A 27,365-nucleotide genomic window follows, 5' to 3' on the forward strand; every position below is an offset into this window, starting at 1 on the left:
GTTGGGCTATCGCCCGCTGGCTTACCTCTTAAAGCTTTCACAATATTCCTAGTTTTTTTTATTTATTTTTTATTTTGTCGACTTTTGAATAGCTTAGGCCCTTCAAATAGCGCAACAGCCAATCTTCCAGCGCGTTACGTTTAGAACAAAACGTAACAACGCTTTGTAAGTCAGTAACCGTCCTTCAACCATCCCTTATTATCTTACTCGTTTAAAGGAGAACGTTAAGAAGCGATTTTGCCACGCAAGTCACAATGGCAAGCGGTTTTTCAAGATTGCGATGTTTATGGGTCTAATTGACGGTCATCGCCGGCAAATGACCTCAAGATCGAGAAAAGAGAGGCTTGAAGAGCTTAGTTTGCGCATTCTGTCTATGAAAGTAAAATTAATCTATCGATCCAACACAGCTCCGGAACGAGGTAACTTAAGTGTTAGCTCACTGGATTCCGAGTGGAAAGGCTCACGTTTGAGACCTCTTGGCTTGTTCGATTTGGAAAAAATATCATAGAAATAGCTACCTGGCTTTATCATTATCATTAATATCATTGTTATCGTTATTTGCCTTAAAGTTTTGAACATTTATTGATTACCGAGAGACGATTGTAGTCTAAACAATACCTTTTTATCTTTTAGAAACACCTGTTCCTGAACCGGAAGGTTCGTGATTTTCCTAGTTTTACAGCGTAATTCCATGCGAAATGCTTCGTAAATAACGAGTGCCATTGGCTCTAAAACATGTAGAGGGCTTGTATATAACTGGGTATGGTAAAAAATACAAAGAAAAGAAAAATCCTAGCTATGCGCTTGCTCGGGGAACCAGTTCTTTTCCCACGAAGCGGAACTGAGAATGCGCAGGGTATAACAAAAAAAAAAAAGAATGGATGTTATTGGCTGGTAAAAACAATGGTGACTTTCAAGGTAGATCACTTTAGCTTGTTTATCTCGAATTCTTATAGACAATTTACTTCTTTGAAGTAATCATTATACTCAACCTCAAGTAGAAGTCGTAACATTGAAGAATTAAAAAATCACCAGAGGACTTTTGATTCTTCATAATGAAGTTAGAGTTTTTGAGCAGCATATTATAACACCTAAACCAGCATACAAGGCCACAATTCACCCTCTCAGAGTGTACAAATAAGTGTGTATGTTGAATTTTCAAATCAGTGATAAATCATTAATAAGGATGATATCCTCAGTAGGTAAGTGTCTTGATCAAAAGATGGATATCGCCATAGTGGGTGACGTATCAAAAAGCATAGACAAGCGGCAGCGAAGTAAGAAGACTGAACTGATCAATGAGCTGGTGGAAAGGAGAGGCGTTTCCTCATCAGGAAATCACTTTGCTCTCGTCACCTTTGCGAAGGAGGTTGTTATCGAAAGCGACTTCAACGATCAGTCATACCACCAGGAGAACGATTTGAAAGACCTTGTTCAGGAAAAATTAAGGGTGATACCTAAGTTCTGGGGAACACGAACAGATCTGGCCATGGATCTCGTCGCGAGAGAGCTGTTCACCAAACAAGGAGGAGACAAACCTGATGCTAAGAACTTTATAGTCGTGTTTACAGATGGAAAACCGTTTAAGTCGAAGTGGGATAACCGACCTGATATATCGTTTGAGAATTCATTAGAAATTTTGAAGGTAAAAGACTTAGTATTCAGTTAAACTGAACTTCACCTTAATACTTTGATGCATTGACAAACATTTGGTGCCCTCCTCTTGCTATATACCTTCTATTCAAATAAGGATACAGAACACCAGCGTCCTGTAACCTTTCCTCTTGCAGGATGTGCATCCGGGAAGCAACGAAAGTGATGAAATATCCAGATTTTCAGAATTGAAGTAAAAGAAAAGATCATGTAACCGTACAAAACATACCAGGAGCTGGACAACTTAAGCAAAGAATGCAAACAGACTCCGTCAGAATTCTTGTATCGTTCTCATAGATTTAGTGCGATATTTCGTACGAAATTTCAGGAAATTTAGATAGCACACTTTCAATAGTGGACGAAGATAGGAATTTTCTTACAAATCTGGCAAAGCAACCTTGAAATTTATGGCCTTGATAAGGTTTCATCCTTTTTTCACAGAGCAAAGGTGTGAGGATAATTGTCGTGGGAGTAGGTAAAGACGTGTACAAAGAAGGCAAGGCAATGTCAGAGATTGCAGGCGAGAATGGAAAAGTGTTACTGTACCCTGATTTTGACAACCTCTCTGGACAGTTGGACGATATTTTGATAGCTACGTGTGGTAAGCTGTTCTTGTTGAATTGCTCTCTATCAAGGAGCGTGTTAAGAATAGTTCAAATAGAGTTTTTTTTAAATGACATTTTATTAAAAAGTCCCGGTTCAATTTACATTTGAAACAAAAGAAGTTCGAAAACTCTGTTATTTAAATTGGTCTCACTGAGTTTAATGGATAGAAGTTAACAAATGCAGGGAAAAAAGCACACTCGTCTATTGTAAATACAAAGTTAATCTTGTAAATAACCTACCTTGTTACCTAGTAATGGACGTTCTTTATTCTGTTGAGAGCAGAGGGCTAAAATCAAGGGGAGGGGCTAATAAAATTTGTTATGACGGGCGCAACAAACAATGTCTAGCTGGTAAATAGAGAAAGATGGTAAATTTTGAGCTCGGTCAAGATATAAAGAAAGATAGTTTTCGTCTTGTCTCTTGTCCCACACTCAAGATAGGACCAAAAACATCTTTTTCCAATGTCTAGCTTATTTCGAAGTCCAGTCTCTAGGTATGACTTGTGACTTGTCCTCTGGATTGATTTTGATAGTGTTCAGTTGAAATGTTTAATATCTAATTTGTCCTTGCACCTTGCTAACCAAGTGAAAACCGTGCTATTATTTGCTCACTTTTACAAGTCATTGACGGTGGATACACTGAGTGGTCTGAATCTGCGTGCAGTGTGTCGTGCGGTAGAGGGAAAAAGACAATGACAAGAACTTGCACCAATCCCCCGCCATTTAACGGTGGAAAGGACTGTAGTGAACTGGGACCAGCTAAAAAGACAGTTTCATGCAATCTACAGAGATGTCGTTAGTAACAATTTTTTATTTAACTTTTCTCTAGCCAGCTCCTAGTTTGTATTGATTATTTCCAGGCTGTTGATGACTTCAGATTCACGAAAGAGATGGGTGAAACAAAATTTCCTGCAAAAATAGAAAAATTAAACATTTGCAAAATGAATAGCCCTTGGCATTTTTATGTTTGAGGTTAATTTAAAGTGTGTGAAAAATCCCTTTTTCTTTACAATTTTTTTAAAAAAGAAATACTGTGTCTGTCCAATTGATCAGTAAAAAAATGTATTATATTATTTGGTATGTTCTTGTTTCTTAGCAACTAACGGTGGTTATTCAAGTTGGTCCGAGTCTAAGTGCAGTGTGACGTGTGGAGGAGGAGTGAAGACCCTGACAAGAACCTGCACCAATCCCCCACCATCTAAAGGTGGAAACGACTGTAGTGAACTGGGACCAGATAAAAGAACAGTTCAAAGCAACGAAGGAAGCTGTCGTGAGTATTCTTCTTCAGTCTTCTTTCAGACAGATTCTGTGGTTGAAACTCCAGGGCTTAAAAGGGATTTTAGAAATCTGCTGAATCTTGCGACGTCCACTACGTTTCATATCGTTATTTGACATAGTTCTGCCTTTTGTCTTCTAGTGTGTTGTTTTTAAAACATACTCAAACCTTAGTTTAAGAGGTCTAAAGAATATAGAGTAGGTGACTTCGGATCTAAAGATCTGATTCAATGTGTTTTTCGGGCGTTATAATCTCACAAAGCCCCTCAACACCATGGATTATAATTATTTACAGGCGACCTATGAACTGTAATTGGAAAACTGCTTAAAAGGGAGGGGGGGGGGCTAACTGTATGCTGTCCTGTAACTTCTCCGGCTGAATGGACTACCAGGATTATAAGCCATTTTACCTATTTACCCATCAACAGACATATCAACAGAAACAAAAAAGGGAAATACTCATCATCGTGGTGGAACCTGCTCGAAATTTAAAACATAAGCAAAGTAAACCACGCACTCTGATCGGACAATTCAGTGTCTACAATTTGCCTATAGGTGTACGCCGCAGACGTGAGCAAATGCAAAGGCCATTTTTTTGGTGCGCGTTTTTTTTTTCTGGTCACGTAAGATTTCATTGTCAAATAAAAGGGAACTCTTTTACTACAATGTATCGACGTTATGTTATAAAAACAGACGGTAAACACCACAGGGTACACTCACTGACTGAGTTATGGATGCACGCGAAAGATTTGCAAAGCACTCAAGAAGCCATTTGTTCATGGGATAACTTTCTGTCCAATCTACAAATTAAGTCGCATTTCGTTTAGCCATTTCACCCTTGAAACTATTAAACGATCAATGAACTCAAGCTGGGATGGGTGACCGTTAAAACTCTCCGTGTTAGGTGATCTTTATTGTTTTTAATTTATTTATAAGAAAACGCCAGTTAGAAGAAGCATCAACATCCATTTCGAGTGATGTTACTGACCACAGCTTTGTCAAACTTGGAAAAGTTTATTTTTCTGTCTTCGAATCAAGTTTTAAAATTAGATTTATTTTTGCTTTCCCAAACTTCCTACATTCTTTCATGTGCACTCTGAAGATCACCGTATTCTGCATCACATTTTCAATAAGAACACACCAACGAACGAATCAATTTGCACCAAAAAAAGTTTTAAAAAGTGTTGAGGATATGGCAACGCAATTGAATTCGTTGGACCATTTGAAGATGGTAAACTAAAAAATGCAGATGCAGTACTGCTTAAGAGGAATATCATGAACCTTGCTCAGCCTCTCGCACAAAATAGAACTTTCTACGGAGAAAGAAAATAGATTAAAAATAGAGCATGGCTCATCAATGGAAACAGGGTTAAATAATACGAAGCAATTTAATCGATTCTTCTAAACAAGATTTAGTATTAACAAGATTTTATTTTACAAATAGTACAAGGAAGTAATAAATTGTTTTCTTTTTCTATTCCGCAGGTCCTCCATGCAAAGCTGGGCTTGATATAGGAATTGTACTCGACAAATCAAAGAGTGTCCAAATACCTAATCTGAAGAAGGTTATAACATTCTTGGGTGACCTTGTCAAGAAATTCAATCCTGCACCGAAAGCAGATCACTTCGGCCTCATCACGTTTAACAAGCAAGCGGAACTGGCGTTTTCCTTTGCAGATTCAAAATTCCATAATAAGAAAGCTCTCTTGAAGAGAATAGCCGATGAGCCAGTAGAACTGTTTCTGAAAACTCGCACCGATCTGGCTTTGAAAATGGCATTAGACGAGCTGTTTACCAAGGCAGGGGGAGACAGACCAGACAAACCAAATGTCATGATTGTATTAACAGATGGAAAACCAACACATCCCGACAAAAGTTTCAATTTCAAGGCATTTGCGAAGGAAATGGCAAAAGAATTTAAAGTGAGTCATAATTCACTGGAACTGTCAATCATAATAAATTCCCCTTCTATAAATCCGCTTACCAATCAAGTTTCGTTAACATGCCATGCTCTTTTTTTTTTATTACTATTTAATTTTTTTGTGTGGCAAGACGAAATTCTTTAACCATAGCAATACCAGACTGAATTTTTTTTAAAGGTAGAAGGGGCAGGATAAAGGTAGGCTGTGGGTTTGTCAGTCTACTTTGCTTTCCTAATTCAGATTATTATGTAAATACCCCATTCTCCTTCAGCAGTTGGTACCAGATGTCATTTCTACAGGTAGATCTGCGAAGCATAGTAACAAGTGATGTGGGGATCCCATACGCAAATTTCGGCCTTAGGACTCTGGTGAGAGCACGCGTTTTATGAAAGATGGCGTTGCGATTGTTAGATAGGGCACATCAATCAGAATTTGAACAACTAACGATTCTTTCTTCGGAACTTACTCATTTTAGGGGGCTAGGAATCAAATACCAAGTTCATTTTTCAACCTGAGTGCACCATTACTAAACATTCTAATTACATTCTGCACTTTATATCCACGAGTTCACCATACTGTTTGCAAAATTATTTTAGCTCGCCTCTCAACAACAGAAAAAGGACGTTAGTACAGTGGCCGTGGGAATTGGTAACAACGTAGAAAAAGAAACCCTTGAACAGATTGCAGGTGGAGGTTCCGTTGTTCAGGTGGAGGACGTCAACAAACTTAAAGGAACGATCGAAGAAATAAAATCAAAAGCTTGTTCAGGTATGGTGATATGCAGAACAGAAAACATTGCACTCTATTCGACATAAACGGTTTAAAATTAGTCAAAAAGTAAAAAAGCCATTACCGATGTAAATGGTACCATTCATAGAAATTACATCAGAAGGCTGCTGTAAATTTTCTTTATTTTTTTAACAGAGTTTAGTCTTGTCTAGGGATACCTTTCTTCAGCGGGGTGATAAGATTGCCTTCTTATTCAGAAGTTGTCGACTGAGTATCGATAGTGATCCTGGATTCCATTGAGTTTTGGCTTACTTCACTCTTTGATTGGTTTTAAAAAACATGCGACGCCATCTCAACCAATCAAATGGAAAACTGAAACCAATCCCTACGCGGTCACTCGCGTTTTCCCGCGCTTCAAGAAGGTTGCCTGTTTTTACTTTAAAATATCATTAGTTGATGACAATAATAACCTCTGTCTCGATTAGTAGCTGTGATTAATTTTTGTTTAGAATTGAAAACTGCCCTATCACCTGTTAGCTGCACAATTAATTATAGGAAGTAGCCTGTGAATCTCTTATGAGAGTGGCAGAGGAAAAGAACGGGGAGTGTGTATTGAGTCACCCAAACATAATCAACTTGAAAGTTTCTTTCTTGAATTTTTAGTATAAAAAGCTGCCTGGAATTCACCAAGTGGAGTCAATGTCCAAATAGGGCCCTCCATCGTGGGGTACTTGCGACTAGCAGAATGCCTGGACATATTCATTTGTACTTGCCAACTGTAGTTAGTGACAATAAATATGTAAAAAAAGCAATGCTCGGGATTACATTTGTTTGTTATTGATGAGTAATGTATGATAATTCTTGCACTTTCAGTTGTGGTTATGAGACCAAAACAGTGTAGACCTGTATTATTTGAAATCTCAATACAACCTTGGCAAACAGGACTTTTATTGTCCAAGGCTAAGGGCCTGAAAAATCACATTGTTCCTAGTACTTTTTCAGAGGAAAAGTCCCATGATTTAAGCAGGCGAACTCAATGCAGTACAAGAAGAAAAAGATCTTCCAGTCGAATCATGGTAAACGAAATAAATACAAAAAGGGAAAAAACGATAACAATTGATATATTTTCTTAAACTGCTTATCGTAGAATGGAAACGTCCGTTAAGCAATTCAACGTAGTTGCAACATTTTCATATCCGTATTTTCCATATTTCCCATCGTATCAATCTACAGAGATTCAAGTAATTTCAACAGATCTCAGTTAAATGAAATTAAAGAAAAACTGGAATTATTTTAGAAAGAGAAAACAAATGGAATTATTGTACGTGCAAAAGCTCACTGGCATGAGCACGGAGAAAGAAGCACTAAGTACTTTTTGAACTTAGAAAAGAGAAATCGTGTTACAAAACACATCAGAAAAATAGCAATTAGCGGCGCTATAACAACAGACCCATACCAAATACTTTCCGAACAAAAAAACCTTTTACCACGACTTGTACAGAACAAGAGTGGCAGACACGGATTCTATCAAGTCTTTTCTAAACAATTTAAGTATACCGCAATTATCTGAAGAACAAAAACTAACCTGTGAGGGCCAGATCACCATAGATGAATGCAAAAGGATTTTAGAAACTTTTTGAAACAACAGGTCTCCAGGAAATGAAGGAATCCCAATTGAATTCTACAAAAACTGTTGGGATCTTATTTGTCAACCGTTCATCAATTGCGTTAATAAGTCCTTTGTAAAGGAAGAAATGTCCAATTCCCAAAAGCAAGCTGTCATTACTCTAATAGAAAAAACAAGGGAAAGATCGCACGCTAATAGAGAATTGGAGACCCATCTCTCTGGTTAATGTTGATGCTAAAATAATTTCGAAAGTAATTGCATCAAGAATTAAAATTGTTTTACCCTATATCATTCATAGCAATCAAACTGGCCGTCAAAGATCGCTATATTGGTGAGACAGTAAGATCGATTCTTGACATTATGGATTTCACAGAGAAAGAAAATATACCAAGTGCGATGATATTTATTGACTATCGCAAAGCGTTTGACACTTTAGAGTGGAACTTTTTATCTAACTGTCTAGACGCCTTTAATTTTGGCCATGAATTTAAGCGATGGAAAAGTACTTTTTATAATAATATTCAAAGTTGTGTGATAAATAATGGCATGTCTTCAGAATACTTTAACCTTACACGTGGAGTTAGGCAAGGTGACCCTTTATCTCCTTATCTCTTTCTTTTAACTGTTGAGACTTGAGCAATTGCCATTAGGGAAAACGAGGAAATAAAGGGAATTGTTATCGATTGACAAGAGACCAAATTATTACAATATGCCGATGATACTACTACGGTTCTCTCTGATACAGAGTCGGCCTATAAAATTTTTCAATTGTTAGATAAATTTAAAAAATTTTCAGGTTTAAAGGTAAATAGTTCAATGACAGAGGGACTCTGGATAGGATCTTTAAAAGGAAGTGAAATGGCCACAAGATCCCATAAAAGCCCTGGGGATCTTCCGCTCCTACAATAAAAACTGCTCTATCTGAAGAACTTCACGGAAAAACTTGACAAGATAAAAAAACTAATTAATATCTGGTTTTCTAGAGGATTATCACTTTATGGAAAGGTGACTATAATTAAATCTTTGCTTCTACCGAAGGTTGTGTACGTGGCATCTTTGTTACCTACCCCTGAAAATATAATTAAAGAATTAAACCATTTGATTTACAACTTTTTATGGAAAGGAAAAGACAAAGTAATCAGAAAATCTGCGATAAATGATTATGAAGGAGGAGGCATCAAAATGGTTCATATTGAAAGTATGATTAAATCTCTCCGTCTCGCCTGGCTGAAAAGAATCTTTGGCGATAATTCTGGCGCATTGAAATATTATTTAGAATATCTTTTAAAAGAAACATGAACAGGCGGTCTGTTTCTTTTTAAATGCAACTATAACGTCAAAGACTCAAGACTATCAGTTCTCAATTCTACATGGAGTTGAGGAGTTATTGAAATGGTGGTTTGAATTTTGGAAAGAGAATACGGTTGAAACTAATTGGCTTTACTGAATTTGGAATAATCAGAAAATAAGAATAAACAACAAACCAGTCTTTTACAAAAGGTACTTTAATTATGGAATTCAGACAGTGGGGGACCTGCGTTTTGATCTTAACAGCGTCGATTCTTTAAGAACTAATCACAAAACACCTACAGAGGACGAATTTACTAGAATGGACCGGTCTTCGCCACTCTGTAACGCTTGATCTAAGGTTTTTTTTTATTATAATCCAGATTATAGACTCCTATATCCATCGTTCAAAATTGACTGCGGTCTTTTTGATGTAACTAAAAAGAAATCAAAAGACTATTGCCCTCTTTTTGTCAGTAAAAAGGCTTGCTTTCCAAATAACACGAGAAAATTGAAGTGTGAATTTAATTTAACCGATGAGGCACTGAAAAAAGTCTATTCCCTTCCTCATTCAGTTGCTTTTGAGCCATATGCCAAGGCTACATCTTATAGATACATCTTAACTGGAAGGATATATTAATCGGTCTTTTAACACCAGAACTTCCCTTACCTAACTATCTGTTACTTATAAGAAAAATTTATCTATGGACGTGTAAAAGGAATAAAGAACTTCCAAGTATAAGTGGTTCAATCAAAAGTCAAATTAAAGTATGAAACTGAAAAATATATCTGTAAAAAAGATAATAATTTAGATATGTTTAGGAAGAAGTGGGCAATATAAATACTAGAGGTAGTTGAATAATTTAGAATATGTCGGGCTCAAACAGGTGCGACTTTGCTTCGTGAGTGTGTGTGTACGTGAGTGAGTGAGAATTAGCTGTGTTATACTGTATGTAGGTCCTATTTATTATTTTTAGTACAGTAGTTAAGAATTGTAACGAAAGTTATGCAAATAGTTGTGTGCAATGCAATAAAAAATAAAAAAATAAAAAAAACTCGACGATTGCGGCCTCAAAAATCTTCTGGGTTAACTTCGTTCTAACGAATTTTTATCTCTTTAGCTCTTTTTCCTATGATAATCTAGAAAAGCGTTTTCATTTAGCCTCACTAGGCCCCATTATCGATCATCGCTGGTTGAAACTGAAAACTGGCCGTGTTCTCAGGTCCGCCCCCGTCAATCGACCTGTGACATTGGGAAAGCTGATTGATATCTCATGTAAGGAATAGTATTTTTATTTTGTTTAAAGCAGCTGTCGTGGATTACTAACGGCAGGAGATTAATACATCTTGTTGCAATTCACTTTTGCTGTCATATTCTAATTTATTTCAAATAGTGACTTTAACATAATTGAAAAGATGACTACACATCTAACATTACGTCACAAACGTTATTAACAAATCACATGATTTAAGAAAATCAAGCCTAAAGCTGCTCTATCGCTAACCTTTTGTAACACGTCGATACTAAAAACCCTTTAAAGTCTCATAAAAGTTGAGTCCAAATGGCATTATCTTTAGTTCAGTGTGTCCCTAGGGAAGCATTTATTTTTTCCGATTGCGAATCATTACATCATTAATTAGAAGCAAGTGAACTAGAGATCGGCATGCCATTCCTAGGATACACTTGATAAATAAGGTTTTTTTCCTATTCTTGTATCACTTGTCCTACTGGCAGTTCGAATACTAACTGTACAACATTGAATGATGGCTCGTGTAAGTTTAACTGGTTCCCTTACATCACAAGACGAAATAGCATTATTACGTAACTCGAAAACAACTTGGAAACGTGAAAGTCTTTGTTGATTGAATAATTTTAACCGCTTGGATTATTCTGACCGGTTGGATTTTTTAAACTGGTGGGACAATTTATAACCAGTTTTCTTTTCAATAAAACCACAGTGTTAAAGATTAAAGGAAAAACCCGCACTACCAGCAAAAGTCGAAAAAGCCTGGGTCTAACAACAAGGTCTAGCTCCATGCTTGTCTGATTGTCTGTTTTACTGCTTGCCTCACTTCGCTTATCTTCCAGCAATACAGAAATGGGTTTAAAGTCGAGTTAAAGTAAACTAAGGAAACTGCTATTTCCCTTAGGACCCCTAGGTAAGGTGGATACGATTTACTCTGGTTTACCGAAATTTCCACTATATTGTGTGGCATAAAACATACAATAAATGCTAACTGTACCCACAAAGCACTGTGCACTGCTTTTCTGTACCGCGCCATGTTTAGTGCATTTGGCTGGCTCGGTTGAACATGAACTAGCTTGAGCCTGACGATGACTGAGAGCGCGAAAAATCTTTGTGTACGAGGTGATTGAGATTATAAGGTAAGGTGGTGGAACTATAAAGCTACACCAAAAGGATACCTTGGGATCTAGAATATAGGAAAAACAAGCGACACCAGATGTAAGCCAAAAGGTAGCTAGAATGATATATATGCGCTTCAAAGTTACATTTGTTTGTATCTTAGTCTCAAAGACAGGGCGAGGAATCTGTCCACGCTGACAACCGTAATCGTCGCCAAAGACACTCCACATAATAAAAGGCTTGTTATATAGGCTGCTTCAATTGCGTATCGACAAAGATTCCAGTCTTTGTAAACTAAGGACATAGAAAAAGTAACATAGAGAGGCTGAGCAACAAGACCGACCAACAGATCAGTTGTTGCAAGAGAACGATACAAGATTTTGGACCGTGGATGAAATGAAGATTCCTTGCGAAGGGCAACAAGGATCAGAGAATTCTCAAGAAATGCTGTGAAGGAGAAGAAAATGTTGACTGCTGAAAATTAAATTTATTGTTCTTGTAAACCACCTGCCAAAGAGGGGGAGCATCACACTTCTTCAAATGTTTTCAATTGTGTTCCATCTTCTGTTATATTGGTTGTTGTCGCCATCATTCCAAAGTCGTTTCGTTTTTCCTGCAGTTTACTTGTACTCGCGAAGAAAGACTATTTCGTCTTCGGAGCGTCCACCTAACCAAGCTGATATTTTGCAACCCTGTTGAGAATAACTTCCTCGGTAGCGTCTACTCATCTAAAATGCGGGAAAAGATTTAACTTCCTCTGATGGAAAAGAAAAGCTAATAACAACTGTTCGATGTTTGACGTTTTTCAGTCGGTAAATATTAATTCAATGGGGAATTTTCATTTGGAGGCAAACTTGTGGAGACTTCTGTAGGCTTGCTATTTCGTAATAGGACAAAACTCTTCTTAGTGCTAACTGCACTTTATAATAATGAATTTTTTAAACAAATAGCAATTTCAATCTTTAAATTTGACTGACATAGCAAAGAATTTCAATTGGTGAAGAAGAATCATTCTATTCTCAAAAATGGGACAGTTGTTTCGTCGTTTATCCTTTGTGTGTTAAAAATTTTGGAGTATTTTTCGACATTGAATGTATCTTTACATTCAAATGCATCCTGTAGAAACATTTGGTGTGCGCTAGAAAAAAAAAACCACGAGAAACAGCAGTGATCAATTCCATTTCATGCACTGACTGTAATTTAGTGAGTAAGTCCGCACTGAAAGGGTGGCAAACGTAGAAGCAATTATACTTCCATAATTTTATTAAACCAAAAAACTAAAAAATTACCGTGCCATTTTAGTCCAACTAATCTTTAGAAGCGGAAATATCATCAAAGACCTAACATAAACGAAACAGAAACCTCCTCTAATTAACCAACTGACTGTCGAATGAGGAATTCAAATGTGGATTGTGCAATCACAGGCGTCCCAAGCTCACGTCTTGAGGAAAAAAGAAAGATTATTTCTTGAAAGCGTCACGCTTTGTGCGACGCGGTGTTAAGTTACAAGAGAAACCGTTAAGAATTTGAATGCGTTATAAAGAATATTATGGGCAACGGGATATGGCACATTTACCACACTGGATATTCCGAAATTTGAACATTTTACACGTAAGATTGATAAAACTGACTCACTTCTTGTGTGTCCGTTGTGGTTTTTGGCGATTTCCCACGTTTTTGGGCTTGCTTGCCATCATTGTTTTTCCTGTTATCAGACGAAGTCAAGGCTGCACGGTACGATTTTGACCGTTGTCCATGTGGTGGCGGTCTGCGCCAAGAAAATTAATCTATTCCGCAACTTTTTTACCAACATCGTACGATCCAAGATCATTGCACCCTGGAAAGTGTCTTAATTACAAAAATTTCCGCGCTGTATGCTGAAAACGAGCGACTTCTACCCTTGTTTCCAAGTTCGATTCGTTCTGCTTGTGCCTTTGACGTACAGACTGCCCACGGCCGCGCAAGAGGATTGGGTCTAAGGTCAATTTAGATGGACTTGGGACACCTGTGCCCTCACGTTCTACTAGAAAAGCATGGACATTCCGCTATCGGAAAGCATTTGATTGACGAATACGATAAACGACTAATGAATTCCTTTGGAATTTCGTAGTCCGTAGCAATTTGGAGTAATAAATATGTAGTAAATAGAAAAAAGCACCTCTACACACCCAAAAAGACTCCATTGGTTTGTTTGAATAACAACGCTTTCAGGCATATTCTTAATAATCTAATGTTTAACACCTACATTTCTGTATTTATATACACTAGTAAATCTTTTCCACATCTGTCAATGGTGACAGGATGTCATCCAAACTTTACATCATTTCTTTAAGTATTCTTTTAAAATTCGTAACGTAATAGTTACATAACAGGCGTGTAGGTATCTATGATGTATTATCGATTCATGATGTTCATTGAAACCCTCAAGGATGAACCGTAGGTAAATAAATTTGAATTGACTTGACCTTTTGATGGCTACGTGTTGATGTTTCAGCCTTGATCTTATTGATGTGATGTCGAGCAGTCTTAGAATCATTATCAATCGTAGCAAACTAAAAATAGTAACTTGGCGATACTGGTCTGGAATTTCTTTTTTTTTATGTCCAAATACTCTCGTCACCAAATTGTATGTTATCCATTTAATTCTATGTCTACCGTTTTTTTCTACAAACACTCAGCTGTATTCCTCACTCAGTTAGACTCTCTTAGAGAAACTTTTTGCCCAAGAGAAAATCAAAACAAAGCTATGAGAGTCCGCAACGACAATTATATTTTGTCTAACATGACAAGGATTATGTATATAACAGGTGTTTGCTTCCAGACATTATTCGTGCAAGGTAGAAAACTTAACTTAAGTTATTAAATTAAAGTTAGTCGAATTCTGAAGAACAACAAAATTTGAATAGTGACTGTCTGAATTCTTTCGATAGATCTTTGAAAACCAAAATCCCTTAACCCTTCGGATGTCCAAGAAGGACACAACATTGAAAGCATAGCTTATCATTATTATCCATTAACATCTTAGACAAGATAATGTATCTACGAATGCACTCAAAGAAATTCTCTAAATAGCTCAAAAATGTGTTTATAGTTGTCATGTATATGAAAGTGATAGTTTTCAACGAAAGAGGAAAACGGCGCAGTTTTCTTTATAGGAGACAAATGTACTTGTTGCGATTGATTACGTACATTTCAGAAGATGCACCAAACTTTTTCATCGAAGTTACCCAGATAACCTCTGCTTTAAAGTACAGTTTGAAGTTTAGTTATGGTAAAAAAGCAAATTTTAGAGCCACACGAACCTTATGTTTAAGTATTTTGTCCGCGCACCTTTATCATTTTCGAGAAACCGCTCGCCATTTTGTCTCGCTGAACTCCTGTCAACTTCTTGCATTGCGAGTTTCGCCATTTGGATTCTGCGACAATTATGTGTTTATCCAAACGCGATTGGTGTTGTTGGAATAAGGTTTGTGTTTTCATTAGGAGTTCATTTACATAGCCAACACAAAGTCCCACAGACCATTTTGATCACAAAATATGAAGATCAAACTTTTATTGACAGCTAAGCCGGTAGGGGATTTGAGTTTATTTCACAAGGATTATCCTCAGTCGGTGGGAGGGGAAGGGGAGGGGGAGGGGGAGGGGTTAGAGTTTAACCTTTGACGATTGACACCATTGACTGATATCAGACTCATTAAACAAACTGAAGACAGCATTCTTTGTCTAGGGGAATTTTGAGGCAGAATTACCTTAAATGGAGTTTTTTTTACCGAATCATTCTCTCCAAGGAAGTTAATCTACGAATTTAAATAGCGACGCGCAGCTTCGTTTTTCGGATGAACTAATAAATATTTCCTTTCGTAGAGACCGACTGATGAGGTACTCCAATTAGTTTTGGGTGGGTAAATATCGTTACGTTTAGCAAATATGTGTCACGATGAGTGATTGAGATCAAAAATTCTGTACATCGATTTAAAAGCGTTAGCTTATTGTACTTCAAACAAGTTTTTCAGACGAATCGAAAAGAAGAAGAAGTCATTTCATGTAGTCCGTTTATAAATCCGCAAGTTGAGCAAAAAAAGGAAAGCCTTTTTTTCTTCAACGGGAAGTCGAGAAAACCGCTCTAAGCGACAGCGATAGTTAACAACAGGGTTGACCTTATACTTTCTGTTCTTTTGATGCTGCTTATATATAATCACTGAAAAAGGTACGAAAAGAGTCCTTAAGGATAGCGAGTGAAGGACGGAAATAACTTCTCGAGGAGAAAAGAAACTAATTTAACTATTTCAGTACACATCAATTAATCTGACAGCGTCTATGTGACGGGTGGTGAAACATCTTTCATATATCTTGGCCAAATGTGATAGGCTAGAACGTTTTTAGGAAGTGTAGCCTTAAATAAAACTGCTGTTTAGCTCCTCAGTTTGCTTAACAGTTCCAAAACATCAAAAGGATTTCTTTTCAGCTGGTTTTTCGAGGACATGGGAGTTTCGTTTCACTTTTTCCTCATGTCTGTGGTTCTCCCCCTCGGACAATTCATCCTGCTCGGATGGTAGGTATTGAATCTTGCATTTGCTGATGAGAGACCTTTGTTTTTCTCCTCTAAATTTTTCAGATATACAATTTACTAAAACAGAAAGGAAACACATTTTCAAGGACTGAAATTCTCGTAGATAGAGGCCTAACTAATAAAGTGGCTACATAACTCATTGTCCCCTTTAAAAATAATCTTGATTCTTTTTTACAAAATGCAAACTTAAGCTTACAAAGCTTTTAGTTATGACCGGAAAATATACGCAATTCCTTAACTGGAAATATTTTTCCCTGCTTATAGTCTCGAACTCTTTTGAGACAAAAGATCTACCAAAGCTTTATCAAGGTCCTCCAAAATTAATGAAAATATTTTCGCAAATCCGTAGATATGTCTGGTGCTCCCATGCTGTCAAGGGAGAGCCTATGTTTATGAAAAGCCTCGCACTCAGGGAAGTAATAGTTGATGTATTAACTATTTGGAAAGGAATCGTTTTGAATTCGACTTATTGCTTCCCTTATTTTTTACTTTCTCCAGTGAAATAAGAATCTCCCTTTGGGTACATTATTAGTTGCTGTTGTCATATTAGTTGCCAGGATTTATTCTTTTCATTTCCACACCCCGAAAACATATTGCAGACAGGTGTTAAATATACCAAAACAGTTGTCCTGTAACTTTTAGAACTCGGCATTCGAGGCATACTATTTCCGTCATGGCATCCTTCCTGTGTTATATATTACGCAATTTTTGGAAGTTTAATGAGGAAGTTTTTCATAGCTAATACAAACAAACACATGACAGGACGGAAAATCCGTGCATTGTAAGTACCTCCCGTTTTCTCATACAAAGCGTTAGAAAACTTTTCTAAGGCTTTGTATGGGACAACGGGAGGTACTTACGGTGCACGCGTTTTCCGTCCTGTCATGAGAACTGTTGAAATGCAGACGAGAAATTATTTTACTTGTTAATGATACGAAAGGAATGCTGACTGTGAATAAATATCTAACTGTGAACGTATCAAAATTAGTTATATTTAACAAATCTTTATTTGGAACATTTTCTTAACTCATTTAAAACCGATGCACAATGAAGCGAAGGAAGGTTTTACACTTCAATAACAGTTTCCGAGGGTTTATTTTATTTTCTTCAATATGTACTCGTTTGATCTAAGACAAATTCAATTGTTTTGGAATATGAGAAAAACAAACCAGAACAAAACCAACTAACCACGGAAAATTAAAAATTTGGTCGCGCTTGTTGCATGCGTATCGTGAAATAGACGCGCGCAGGAAGTTTGCAGAGCACGAGAGTAGTAAAATAGTTGCTGGTGAGGCCAAGAGATATTTCAAGACTAAAGTTCTCTCAAAGAATTTACGACCACTAATATAAAGATCCACTAAAATTTTATCAAGGTTATCCAGAATAAATGAAAATATTTTCGCAAATCTGTTGATATGTTTGGTGCTTGCACGCACTCAAGAAAGAGTCTACGTTGATGAAAAGCCTCGCGCTTGGGGAAGTTGAAATTGATGTAGTAATTATTTGGAAAGGAAATTGTTTGAATTCGAGTAACTGCCTCCCTTCTTTTTATATTCTCCTACGGAATGAGTCTCTCTCTGGGTACATCATTATTCGCTGGTGTCATTTTTAGTTGAAATCATTTGTTTTGATTGAAGAAAACTCTTGTGGTAAAATTCTAGCACCGCAAAAACATATTCTCGACAGGTGTTAAGCATATAAAAAAAACGCTTGTCTTGTAACTTTTATAACTCGGCAGTCGAAGTTATTAAAGGCTGATAGTTTCTAAAGAAACTGTTTGGGGCTGCGTCGGTGGAGGTAACGAAATAATTTGGATATATCAACAAAGTTGAAATGGTAAATTGGCCACCGTAACGATTACAAAAGCTGACGTTTCGAGCGTTAGCCCTTCGTCGGAGCCGCGTTAGCGTTCGAACGTTAGCCCTTCGCTCCGACGAATGGCTAACGCTCGAAACGTCAGCTTTTGTAAACGTTACTGTGGCCAATTTACCATTTCAACTTTGTTGATATATCCAAATAGTCGAAGTTATTCTTTGAAGAAATATACACCCCGGTGGCCCATTAGGACTTGCGTGCGCGCTCTATCATAATAACTCTCAGGATAGGTGAGGAAATTGTGATTTGAAATAATGTACACAATGGAAGCTACTAAGTTTTTTGGGTACGAATTTTCATCGGAGTTCGGTCTTGTCAAAGTTACACTTTGTCGGTATCATGTTTAACAAATGTGAAGCTATTTGTTTTAGGTGTCCCGTAGAAAGTAAGTGAGATCAATAATCAACCGCCAACCGTAAACAAAGTTTAAAACACAACCAGCTATCATCTGTTAACAAGCTTTGGTAGTGACTTTTTGTTTTCTTTTGGTGATAAGAAAAATAAGCATTAGGGGCTGTTTATAACTAAAAAAGCTATCTCAACCTAGAATCTTTTGTTAACCAAAAAAGAGAAAACATGAGAAGACAGCCTATTTGGCAAATGACTCACCCCGTCACCCTGCTACAACCCCTTAACCTGAAAAACAATTCAATTCAGTCAAAACTAAAAAAAAAAAAATGGTGTCTAGCAAAAAGTATGGAAACAATATCCAATAATATATGGCACTACCTCCCCCCACCTCAGAAAAGGGCTTCACATTACGTAACGGATGCCGTTTTCAGTTCCTTGTATACATATGCGAGTAAACTGCATCTCTGGCATACCCAGACATAAAACAGTTAAGGGATATACCAATAATTGCTAAAAAAAAACTTAGGCAAATGTAGACACAAAAAACAAAGTTTCTTGCCAATAGAATACGCGAATGAACATAAATATGCGTCTAGTTATTAGTACTTTGGCATGAGTGTTTCGTATGAGGCCTTGAGCAATACCAGTCAGCGACGGCAAAATACTCTCCGATTCGTTACGAATCTTCTTGGGAGAGGAGAACACGTGGGTCTTACTCTGCTTATAATGGAGGTCTACTCGGTAGTCATTCACAACCACTTAACCTGTTTTTTTTTTTTCTTTGCAGCATCACTCGATCCAAACCAGATGTTATCAGTACTGTATCCACCCTAATTTTTACCTGTGCTCCCTGTGCGCATAGCCGCTAGTCCGGGGTGTGCAGCCCGTTGAGCAGTCAGAGAGTGTAAAGGCTCTCAAAGGTCACGTCTTTAACACAAAACGGTGAAAAGATCCGTGCCAATGTCTGGTGTTTTGCTACAGCGAGCTCACTTGTCAAAGCTACAATTACGTCAAAACTGGTAAAATTTGTTTGTTGAATAAGGGAACCAAGGAAGCAAGACCTGAGAAGTTTGTCGAAGATGAAACTAGATTTTACATGCCACGGTGGAAAAACAGAGGTGTGGATGCAAAAAACATAGTCTTTATCAGTATTTTTGTATTAAAGACTAGTACAAAAATGAAAAAATGTAACTATATTATGCGATTTGATATGAAATATACCTTGTTGAAATTAATGATCTTTGCTTGGTTAATAAAATGTAAGAGGATCCAGAAAGTAATTTTTATCGAACGATAACCATTTTATTGCTCTTTTTTCCAAGTTTCTTTAGGCTCCATTCCCGAGATTCCTGTCAAGTCGTGTGGAGAGATCAAAGCCAGCGAACAAGGGATGGCAGTCAGCGGTAGATATTGGCTAGAGCCTCAGGAAACAAAAATGAAATCCAACAAACTTCTAGTACCTGAATTATTATTACCGGTATCTTAACTTTCAGAAAATACACGAAAAATAGAATTGGATCAAAGAATGCAAGTTTATATGGGATTCATACTTTCTCTCCAGGTTTATTGCGACATAGTATCATTGGATGAGGCCTGGACTCTTCTCGGTCGGTTTTCAAACAGTGAAAACAAAAGCTGGTGAATGACTCAGGATACTGGTGGTATGACAGTGCTGAAGCCGTAGGAGAAACCGTTGATTCGTCATACATCGTGGACATGATCATCCCAGGGTTCTAACTGGTCAGTGGCAGGGAGCTTAAGATCACGCGCAGTAATGACTTTAGACACACTCCTTTGTTGCAATCGAGAAGGAACTGTCTGAGCGGGCAGACATTCCGCTCCAAAATCACTCGCTATGGTGACTTCAGAAACGGTTTAGTTTGGTCTGCAAATAATTTCCTGTCATTTATGATTTTATGCTTTATCTGACCGTAACTTTCTTGAGCAAGAAACTTAGCAATTCCTTGTAATCAAGAAATCCAGTTAGACAAATCTGGCCTGATGTATTGCGTGACGTGATTATGCCTATTTGTTCCCTTGTTCTGTGACTCTTTTTGAGGGTAAATCAAACTGAAAGAGGTCGTGAAACCAACAAATAGTCACCGCAACAAATTAGAATAAAAGATTACTTTTTCATGGAAAGGAAAGATTGTAGTAGCTGCGAGCATTTCGACGGAGTTTCATCCCTGATTTCTTTCCTAGAATGCCAGGACGACGTATCAAGTTATATGCGTTATTAACCAAGCGTGAGGTCAATATTGCTGGATATTGGACGGGTTCTTTTTTCGCAAAGAAAGGGGCTTATATCCAGCCATCTTGACCGAACAAGCTTGGTTGATAAAGGATTTATTTCAATGCAGAAATATTTCGCAACTTGAAGTGCTACCAGTTATCCAGCGAATTTCCTCGGGTGCAAATTATTTTTTTCCAGCGAGTTAATTTAGGCTTCGAAAGGGAAAAAAAATGAAGAGATAGCAGCGACTCCAATCTTTGCTTTTCATGAAATAAAAAGGCATTTTAAAGGACAGAATTTTCATTTATTTTTGTTGTTTTCAAGATGATGGTGAATGAAAAATATAGAGATACCCGCACACTTGGGGCAATCAGGCGTTAACCATATACCAAACGCTTGTCTTGTAATTTTTAGAACTCTGCATTCGAGGCATATTGCTTTCGTCATAACACCCTTCTTTTATTATGAATTACGCAATTTTTTGAAGCCTAATGAGAAAGTTTTTTCAAAGCTAATAAAATCATAGAGAAAATTGTTGAAATGCAGGAAGAGCAATTAACTTTCCTATAATGCAAAAGGAATACTGGCTGCGAATGAGCGGGAACATCCAAAGTTCTCACTTGACAGGTGGCTAAGAGATAGACGACATGGATGTCTAACCATAAACATATTAAAGTTGATTATATTTAACAACTCCTTATTGGTGCATTTTCATAATTTAGTCGAAATCGATAAAGCGACGGGAAGATTTTAAACCTCAGGAGCGGTTTCCAAGGTTTTTTTCATTTTATTCAACATGTACAGGTTTTATTATAAACAAATTGAGTCACCAGCCACTATAAGTGCACAGACATCAGCTAACGGAAACTTGTTAAAAGGAATACAATCCGGTATATATATTTACAGCCCTTTTTATTCGTTGGATGTCGGGTAAGTACAAGAGTACCTACATCTGCGAACGGACACTTATGGAAAGGAATATAGTCCGGTAAAATATTTACAACTCTTTTTCATTCGTTGGATGCTGAGTAGGTACAAACTTTACTATATCTGCTGGTTGTGTTTCAGAAATATCAAGCGAGAAGTTTATGTTGGATTCTGGACATAAAACAGGAATATGCCTGTATTTTTGTCAAACCCAAATCTCTTCCGAGAGGCGAACAATCTTAAGCTTAGGAATAAATTACTCATTCATATTTAGAATTCTAAATTATAACAAATGTTGGAGTTATTCTCAATGCATTGGTGGTCATTAAAATTTAAAGAAATTGCAGAAAAATAGGGCTAAAATGCATTAATATTCGCATCGCTCCAAGCATGGATCATGGAGCCTAGATTTCCACACTTGTAAGTTTGATTCAGAAAAAGCAGATTTCCTTGGCATATAATGTAAGAACCCAAAATATATCACCAGAATGTCAGACGTCATTTCAGGGTACATGTAGGGATGCAATGCAGAGAGCTTTTAAATTATTCAACAGTGTAAACAGTTGTAGACATTATTTTTTGCTGTACATAGTTGGTGGAAAGTATTTACATGTCAAACTTGCCCGCAACTGAATTATTTACTTTTCACGAGAATTGGATACGCTTTTTTAATTTGACTTATCAATGATTCATAAGACTCCCGGTTAATGTCTAGTAGCTGAGTTATATATTTAGAGATTTAGGTTGAGCCCACGACTTTTTTTTTCGATACTGCTACAAATAGGATGGAAACAGAAAGTCGTTAATTTATACCTGACGCAAATTGAGCATAATTTGAGTTTTTAGTGACAATATTTTCGTTTCCAGATCTTCTTTTCAGTGCAATCCTTTTCCCAATGTCAGTAAATATTAGTTACCTCTGAAAGTTCTTGGTGCGACTAGACGATAGCCTTTAATTGATTTTTTCTCATTTTCTCAGCAACGAAATTAATTTACCTCGCCTGTATCTACACAGTGGGACATTAGAAACCAATCACGCGAGATTCTTTTGCGTATTGTGTAAACATCCTTGAGTTCGAAAGTAATCTTCTGTTGAAAAGCTATTTGAATATCGTCAAAGAGGAGGAAGAATAGCAGGCTTAGTCACAATTAGAAAGCACAGACATCTGAAGTAATTCAAGTTTAGTTGAAAGGCGCTTATCGCAAATTTCTAGATGTGTGTTAACTGGCAAAAAGTTCTCAGCTCAAGTTAGAACGGTTTATTATGGATTAGGGTTCTAATATTCAAGAGAGAAAGGTAAAAAGCCATTTGATAACTTGTAATTGTTGAAGTATTATAACATGTTTATGCATGGAGCCAACAACCCTACTGCAAAACAATTTCATAGATATAAGTAGTGTTTTAACTTCAATTGTAATGCAATGGCATTGGAATAAATTAACGTATTATGACAACCCACAATTCCTCTATTCGCTCCGACGAAGGGCTAACGCTCGAAACGTCAGCTTCTGTAATCATTACGGTGGCCAATTTACCACTTCAACTTTGTTGATATATCCAAATTATTTCGTTACTCCCACCGACGCAGCCCCAAACAGTTTCTTTCGAAACTATCAGCCTTTATTCTTAACACTATCGGCCGATTTAAAGAAAATGTGTTTACCATACAAGGTCAAAATAACTATTCTAAACACACTGAAAGATAAAGCAATTTGACAAGGACAGCTTACCACATTAGCTTTCACGATGTCGTCCAAATGTCCGGGGAGGTCATTAAAATTAGGATACAGAAGGACTTTTCCCTTCTTGCCAGCAATCTTGGACATTGTTCCTTTTTCTTTACGTACGTTTTTACCGACTCCGACAACAATTATGCTCACACCTTTTCTCTGTTGAAAGACAGTGATTCTGATTTTAACAAGGTTATGAGCTGCAACAATCATTCTAATATCAGCTTAACGCACGTGCTCAAATTCTGGAACGTTCTGAAGTTTTCGCGATACTTCTTCGAAAATCAACTTCGGAAGAGAGAATTCAAAGTTTCTCTGGTATAATCTTTGTCGTGTCAATTTCCATAAAACGATACACGAATTATCATTCAAGTTGGTCTGTATTCATTGTTTGGTATGGTATTTTCCATAGCAAAGCGTATTTACGTTAATGTTGTTAGCTCCCCGAATGTGATCGAAAATTAAAAACAAACTAACAAAACTTGCCCTCAAACAAAACGAAGAGCGAAAACGGAATCCTTTCAGTTAAACTGGTCTGTTTGTTTTTTTTACCTCCAACATTTCAGTGGAATCCTCAAACGGAATCTCAGGTCGTTTATCCCTCTTTGACTTTTAAGGTTTTCCATCTGTAAACATGATTATGAAGTTCTTAGCATCTGGCCTGTCTCCTCCTTGTTTGGTAAACAACTCCCTGGCGGCAAGATCCATGGCAAGGTCTGTTCGTGTTCCCCAGGCCTTAGGTCTCACGCTGACTGTCTTCTCAACAAAGTGCTTTAATTTGTCTTCTTCGTGGTATGACTCATCGTTGAAATTGCTTTCGATAATGTCTTCCTTTGCAAAGGTTATTAGAGCAAAATGATTTCCTGACGGGAAAACACCTTTCTTTTCCACCAGCTCATCGATGAGTTTTATCTTATCACTGCGTTGCCTGGAGTTCATACTTCGTGATACGTCAGCCAGAATTGCGATATCCAGTATTTGATCTTGACAGCCACCTACCGGTAGTAACATTATTAATTATTAATTATTAATTATTATCCTTTTGTGAGTCGACGTGCAAACAAAGTTACGCAGTCTGAGGAAAAACTTCGTGTCTCGTGTGTTGCGCATGGTTACAGCACAGATTAAAGTTGGCCTTCAAGATAGCGCACGACATAATTGTACTGAGCCGATACGCTCTTAGATATCTGTTGCGTATAACTGGGTCTGATATTCATGGGAAAAATGCAAAATAACAAACGTTCTGCCTGAGATAAGTCTGGGGATGAAAAAGAAATGAAATACTATTCATTATAATACCCAAAAACAATATAAAATGAAATATTGATGCTGGTAGCGTCCTAAATGATGTGGTCCTAAGGATCTCGAGGGCAACTAAGAAACAAGTCTTTTTTAGAACAACTAGAATCATAACAAAGATGTTAGAGCGCAGACAAAGCGTTAAAGGCTATTTTGACCGGTGACCAACCCAAGGCAATGTGACATTGTGGAAACAACCCTACAGATCTTTTAAAAACCCGTATAGTTATGAATAGTGATGATGATGATAATATAGATAATGACCATGTATCAGTGACTGTCAATAACGTTTGATCGGTTTGTTTGATCTCCCCAATAAGATGTCGGTTGAAACAGTTATAATCTCTTATGATAACTCGAACCCTGCTAGCTCGAATCATATTCCTTTCCATTGGGAGTTTGAGTTAGCGGAGTCCCTTTGTAGATGATTCCTCTGTACAAAATTTACGCATAAAATGCTTCCTACCTGAAGACAGGGCCAAAGTTAAGATGATACAGACCCAAAAAGTTTCCATTGTCAACAATTGCTCGAATTTTGGAAGAAAATAGCAGTGAACATTAATTCATAGTGTGACATGTGCATGCTTTAATTTATGATTAGATTCCATGCATGATGAACAAAATTACTATTGCAAATATCACCCACATTAGGGAGCCCTCGGCCCCTTCATTAAAATTGATTCTGCTACATCAAAACGCTGGTCACTTTGTTTGTTGGCTTTTTCAGACACAACTCACCAGGTGTGATATTCGCCGGAATGAAAAGCTTTGTTGAGTGACTTAGAATATGATTATATCTGTTGAATTTTGTGATGACCATACGTCATGCCAGTTAAACTCCAAACTACAAAACGGTCTCTTACAAAATGCTCATCCTCTCCAAGTTCTTTACCATAATATCAACATTTGACATTAACCAACCTGGTTACCTTTCCTTGACGACTACACCGAAGATGTAATGTTTTTAGCATTAAATCCTAAGCGATAAATGTGAGAAAATTTCGTCGAATTATCCATCACGCGATCTAACTTAACCTGTCATAAATGGGATGGTTTGTTCTTGAACAACAGGTTTTTAATGAATACTTAAGAAGCGACTCATTTTTTGTTACTATTTTCCTCATAGCAACACTGATGACTAGAAGGGCATATTTCTAAATTCGAAACTGTCAATTGTTATGAAGATTGTTAAATTATAGGAAACGGGTGACTTAAAGGCCACGGATTCGAACCACTCATCTACATCCCTGAAACGTCATGCCAACCAGGTGGGCTTCTGAAGGGAAGGACTGTACTCCGATTTTTTTTAATTTTTTTTTTTTTTTACTTAATACGTATCTTTACCATCGTTTCCTATTCGCCGTGGGCTGCGACGGGTCACGAAAATGTTGGGAACGCTTTTGAAGGTTTACTAAATGTTCTTCGCGGAGTGTGTGTATCACGGCTCGGTGATTTTCCCACAAATTGAAATCTCCTCTCGGGTCGTCGATCATGCAGAGAAATGAAAGAGTACCCAAGGGTGTTTTTGCATTTTTATAGGGCAGCATTTCTGGGTGGTTCTACATGGCCTCATTATCCTTTAGCTCCAATTCCTTGTTGGATCAATACTATCACACTCTTCCGTTTGCTTGCTCAAAAATACACATAGTTTCAAGAAACTGAATGATCAATCGCTTGTCAGCAAATTTTGATAACGATTCGTTTTGATGTGAGGCTAACATAACGAGACAGCTTCTTACAAACACCCTTCTATCTAGCTTAAATGCCTTAGACCTCCTTGTAAATGAGAATGCTGACCATGTTCCTTACACGTATCATTGAAAGATAATCAGTACGAAGATTACGTTTTTTGTGCAGTTTTCAATTAATATGACCATCCAGGTTTTTTCGATCGGAGATGAGATTACATTTACGCCTTTTTATCAACTTTAATTTACGCTGGTTAAGGACTTAGCATTAAACCAGTTATCTGAAAGCTGTTTCCATCACATCATAGTAAAATCAAACTTTTCTAACCCTTGTTACATCGTAGAGCACACTGCACCATGAAGTGGATGTTTTACCCTTAAATTAAAAGTCACGTAACAAGGACATTTTTCGACAGCACCCACCAACAGTTACGTCCTTATGCTTATGTACTTGCAATTGTATGTTGGGCTGGAACACTATTTCTCGGATAATGGAAACTTCAAAGAGGTACTAGTACAAAAGAATGAAAGCAAACGCACTTTTGAAATCTTTTTTCGACCGACCCCAGATGAAACGGACAATTTAGCTTAGTTTCGGGAATTTAACGGATTTAAATTTATGCAAAATACCCGACTGAAGAAGTGAACTTCTAAAGAGCTATTTGTGTCAAGTTTCTTTTAAGAACTTCCGTCCACAGAATGGAATAGATCTCCCTTTTGGATAAAATTAGTGTTCTCAGACTGAAGACAACAAAAAAGGACTCCGTAACTGGCTGGGCGTAAGCAAAACTGAAGAACTGCTTGATTGTTTCCTCAATTGAACTTCCGTTTATCGACGGTAACGTGCGGTAAAACCTCGTTCTCGACTTCTTTATGCCGACTGAAGCGAAAAGGCAAAGTTGATATTTTGGAATTAGTCCGGAACAAACTATTAGTGAAAGAGCATGAGACTTACCTTTCAAGGTGGAATAAACTGATTTCGACTTCAAGCAAATGACGGTAAAAAAGAGTTCCCACAACAATCTTTTTAGATGTGTCTCCTGCGTATGTAAAATTAAATTTTTATTATCTATTCCTATTGTTCGCAACATGACAGGCTGCGCCATGATCATGACGTCCCCTCAGAACTCGACAAACTCGCAGTCGGGGTCGATAACGGTTCGGTGATTTTCTAAGAAATCTCCCTGAGGGTACTTGATCACCAGACAAAAAACAGCTCAGTTAATT

At 37.3% G+C, this 27,365-nt stretch overlaps 2 protein-coding genes across 5 annotated transcripts; one reads left to right on the top strand and one right to left on the bottom strand.

Moving 5' to 3' along the window:
* The first annotated feature begins 1,127 nt into the window (after positions 1–1,127).
* Positions 1,128–7,019, top strand: LOC148720215 (matrilin-1-like). The gene is made up of 7 exons (XM_088739669.1): positions 1,128–1,645; positions 2,095–2,254; positions 2,880–3,053; positions 3,355–3,528; positions 5,019–5,455; positions 6,070–6,223; positions 6,848–7,019. Exons 1-7 carry the CDS (start codon positions 1,148–1,150, stop codon positions 6,850–6,852), a joined length of 1,602 nt encoding a protein of 533 aa, XP_088595795.1. The 5' UTR covers positions 1,128–1,147; the 3' UTR covers positions 6,853–7,019.
* Positions 3,047–27,328, bottom strand: LOC148720216 (uncharacterized). Of its 4 annotated transcripts, XR_015993516.1 has the most exons (4): positions 27,094–27,328; positions 23,704–24,146; positions 23,152–23,310; positions 15,025–16,091 (listed from the first exon to the last, which is right to left on the bottom strand). XR_015993516.1 is itself a non-coding variant. In XM_088739705.1 (3 exons), exons 1-3 carry the CDS (start codon positions 23,710–23,712, stop codon positions 3,138–3,140), a joined length of 198 nt encoding a protein of 65 aa, XP_088595831.1. In that variant the 5' UTR covers positions 23,713–27,328; the 3' UTR covers positions 3,047–3,137. The 4 variants fall into 4 exon arrangements, 3 of the variants coding, with proteins under 3 accessions (XP_088595831.1, XP_088595832.1, XP_088595833.1); XM_088739705.1 differs by lacking the exon at positions 15,025–16,091 and adding an exon at positions 3,047–3,167 and having other exon boundaries at positions 23,704–27,328; XM_088739706.1 differs by lacking the exon at positions 15,025–16,091 and adding an exon at positions 3,578–4,846 and having other exon boundaries at positions 23,704–27,328.
* Positions 27,329–27,365: the final 37 nt, after the last annotated feature.

The sequence above is a fragment of the Stylophora pistillata genome, chromosome 11 (assembly GCF_964205215.1).
Source record: "Stylophora pistillata chromosome 11, jaStyPist1.2, whole genome shotgun sequence".
Lineage (NCBI taxonomy): Eukaryota > Metazoa > Cnidaria > Anthozoa > Scleractinia > Pocilloporidae > Stylophora > Stylophora pistillata.

Excerpts from the sequence above, each read along its gene's own strand:
- LOC148720215 (XM_088739669.1), top strand. The coding sequence starts at position 1,148 with ATGTTGAATTTTCAAATCAGTGATAAATCATTAATAAGGATGATATCC. Across the intron at positions 2,255-2,879 it reads TATTTTGATAGCTACGTGTG|TCATTGACGGTGGATACACT; the intron begins GTAAGCTGTTCT and ends CACTTTTACAAG. Across the intron at positions 3,054-3,354 it reads ATGCAATCTACAGAGATGTC|CAACTAACGGTGGTTATTCA; the intron begins GTTAGTAACAAT and ends CTTGTTTCTTAG.
- LOC148720216 (XM_088739705.1), bottom strand. Across the intron at positions 3,168-23,151 it reads ACATCGTGAAAGCTAATGTG|GAAATTTTGTTTCACCCATC; the intron begins GTAAGCTGTCCT and ends CTATTTTTGCAG.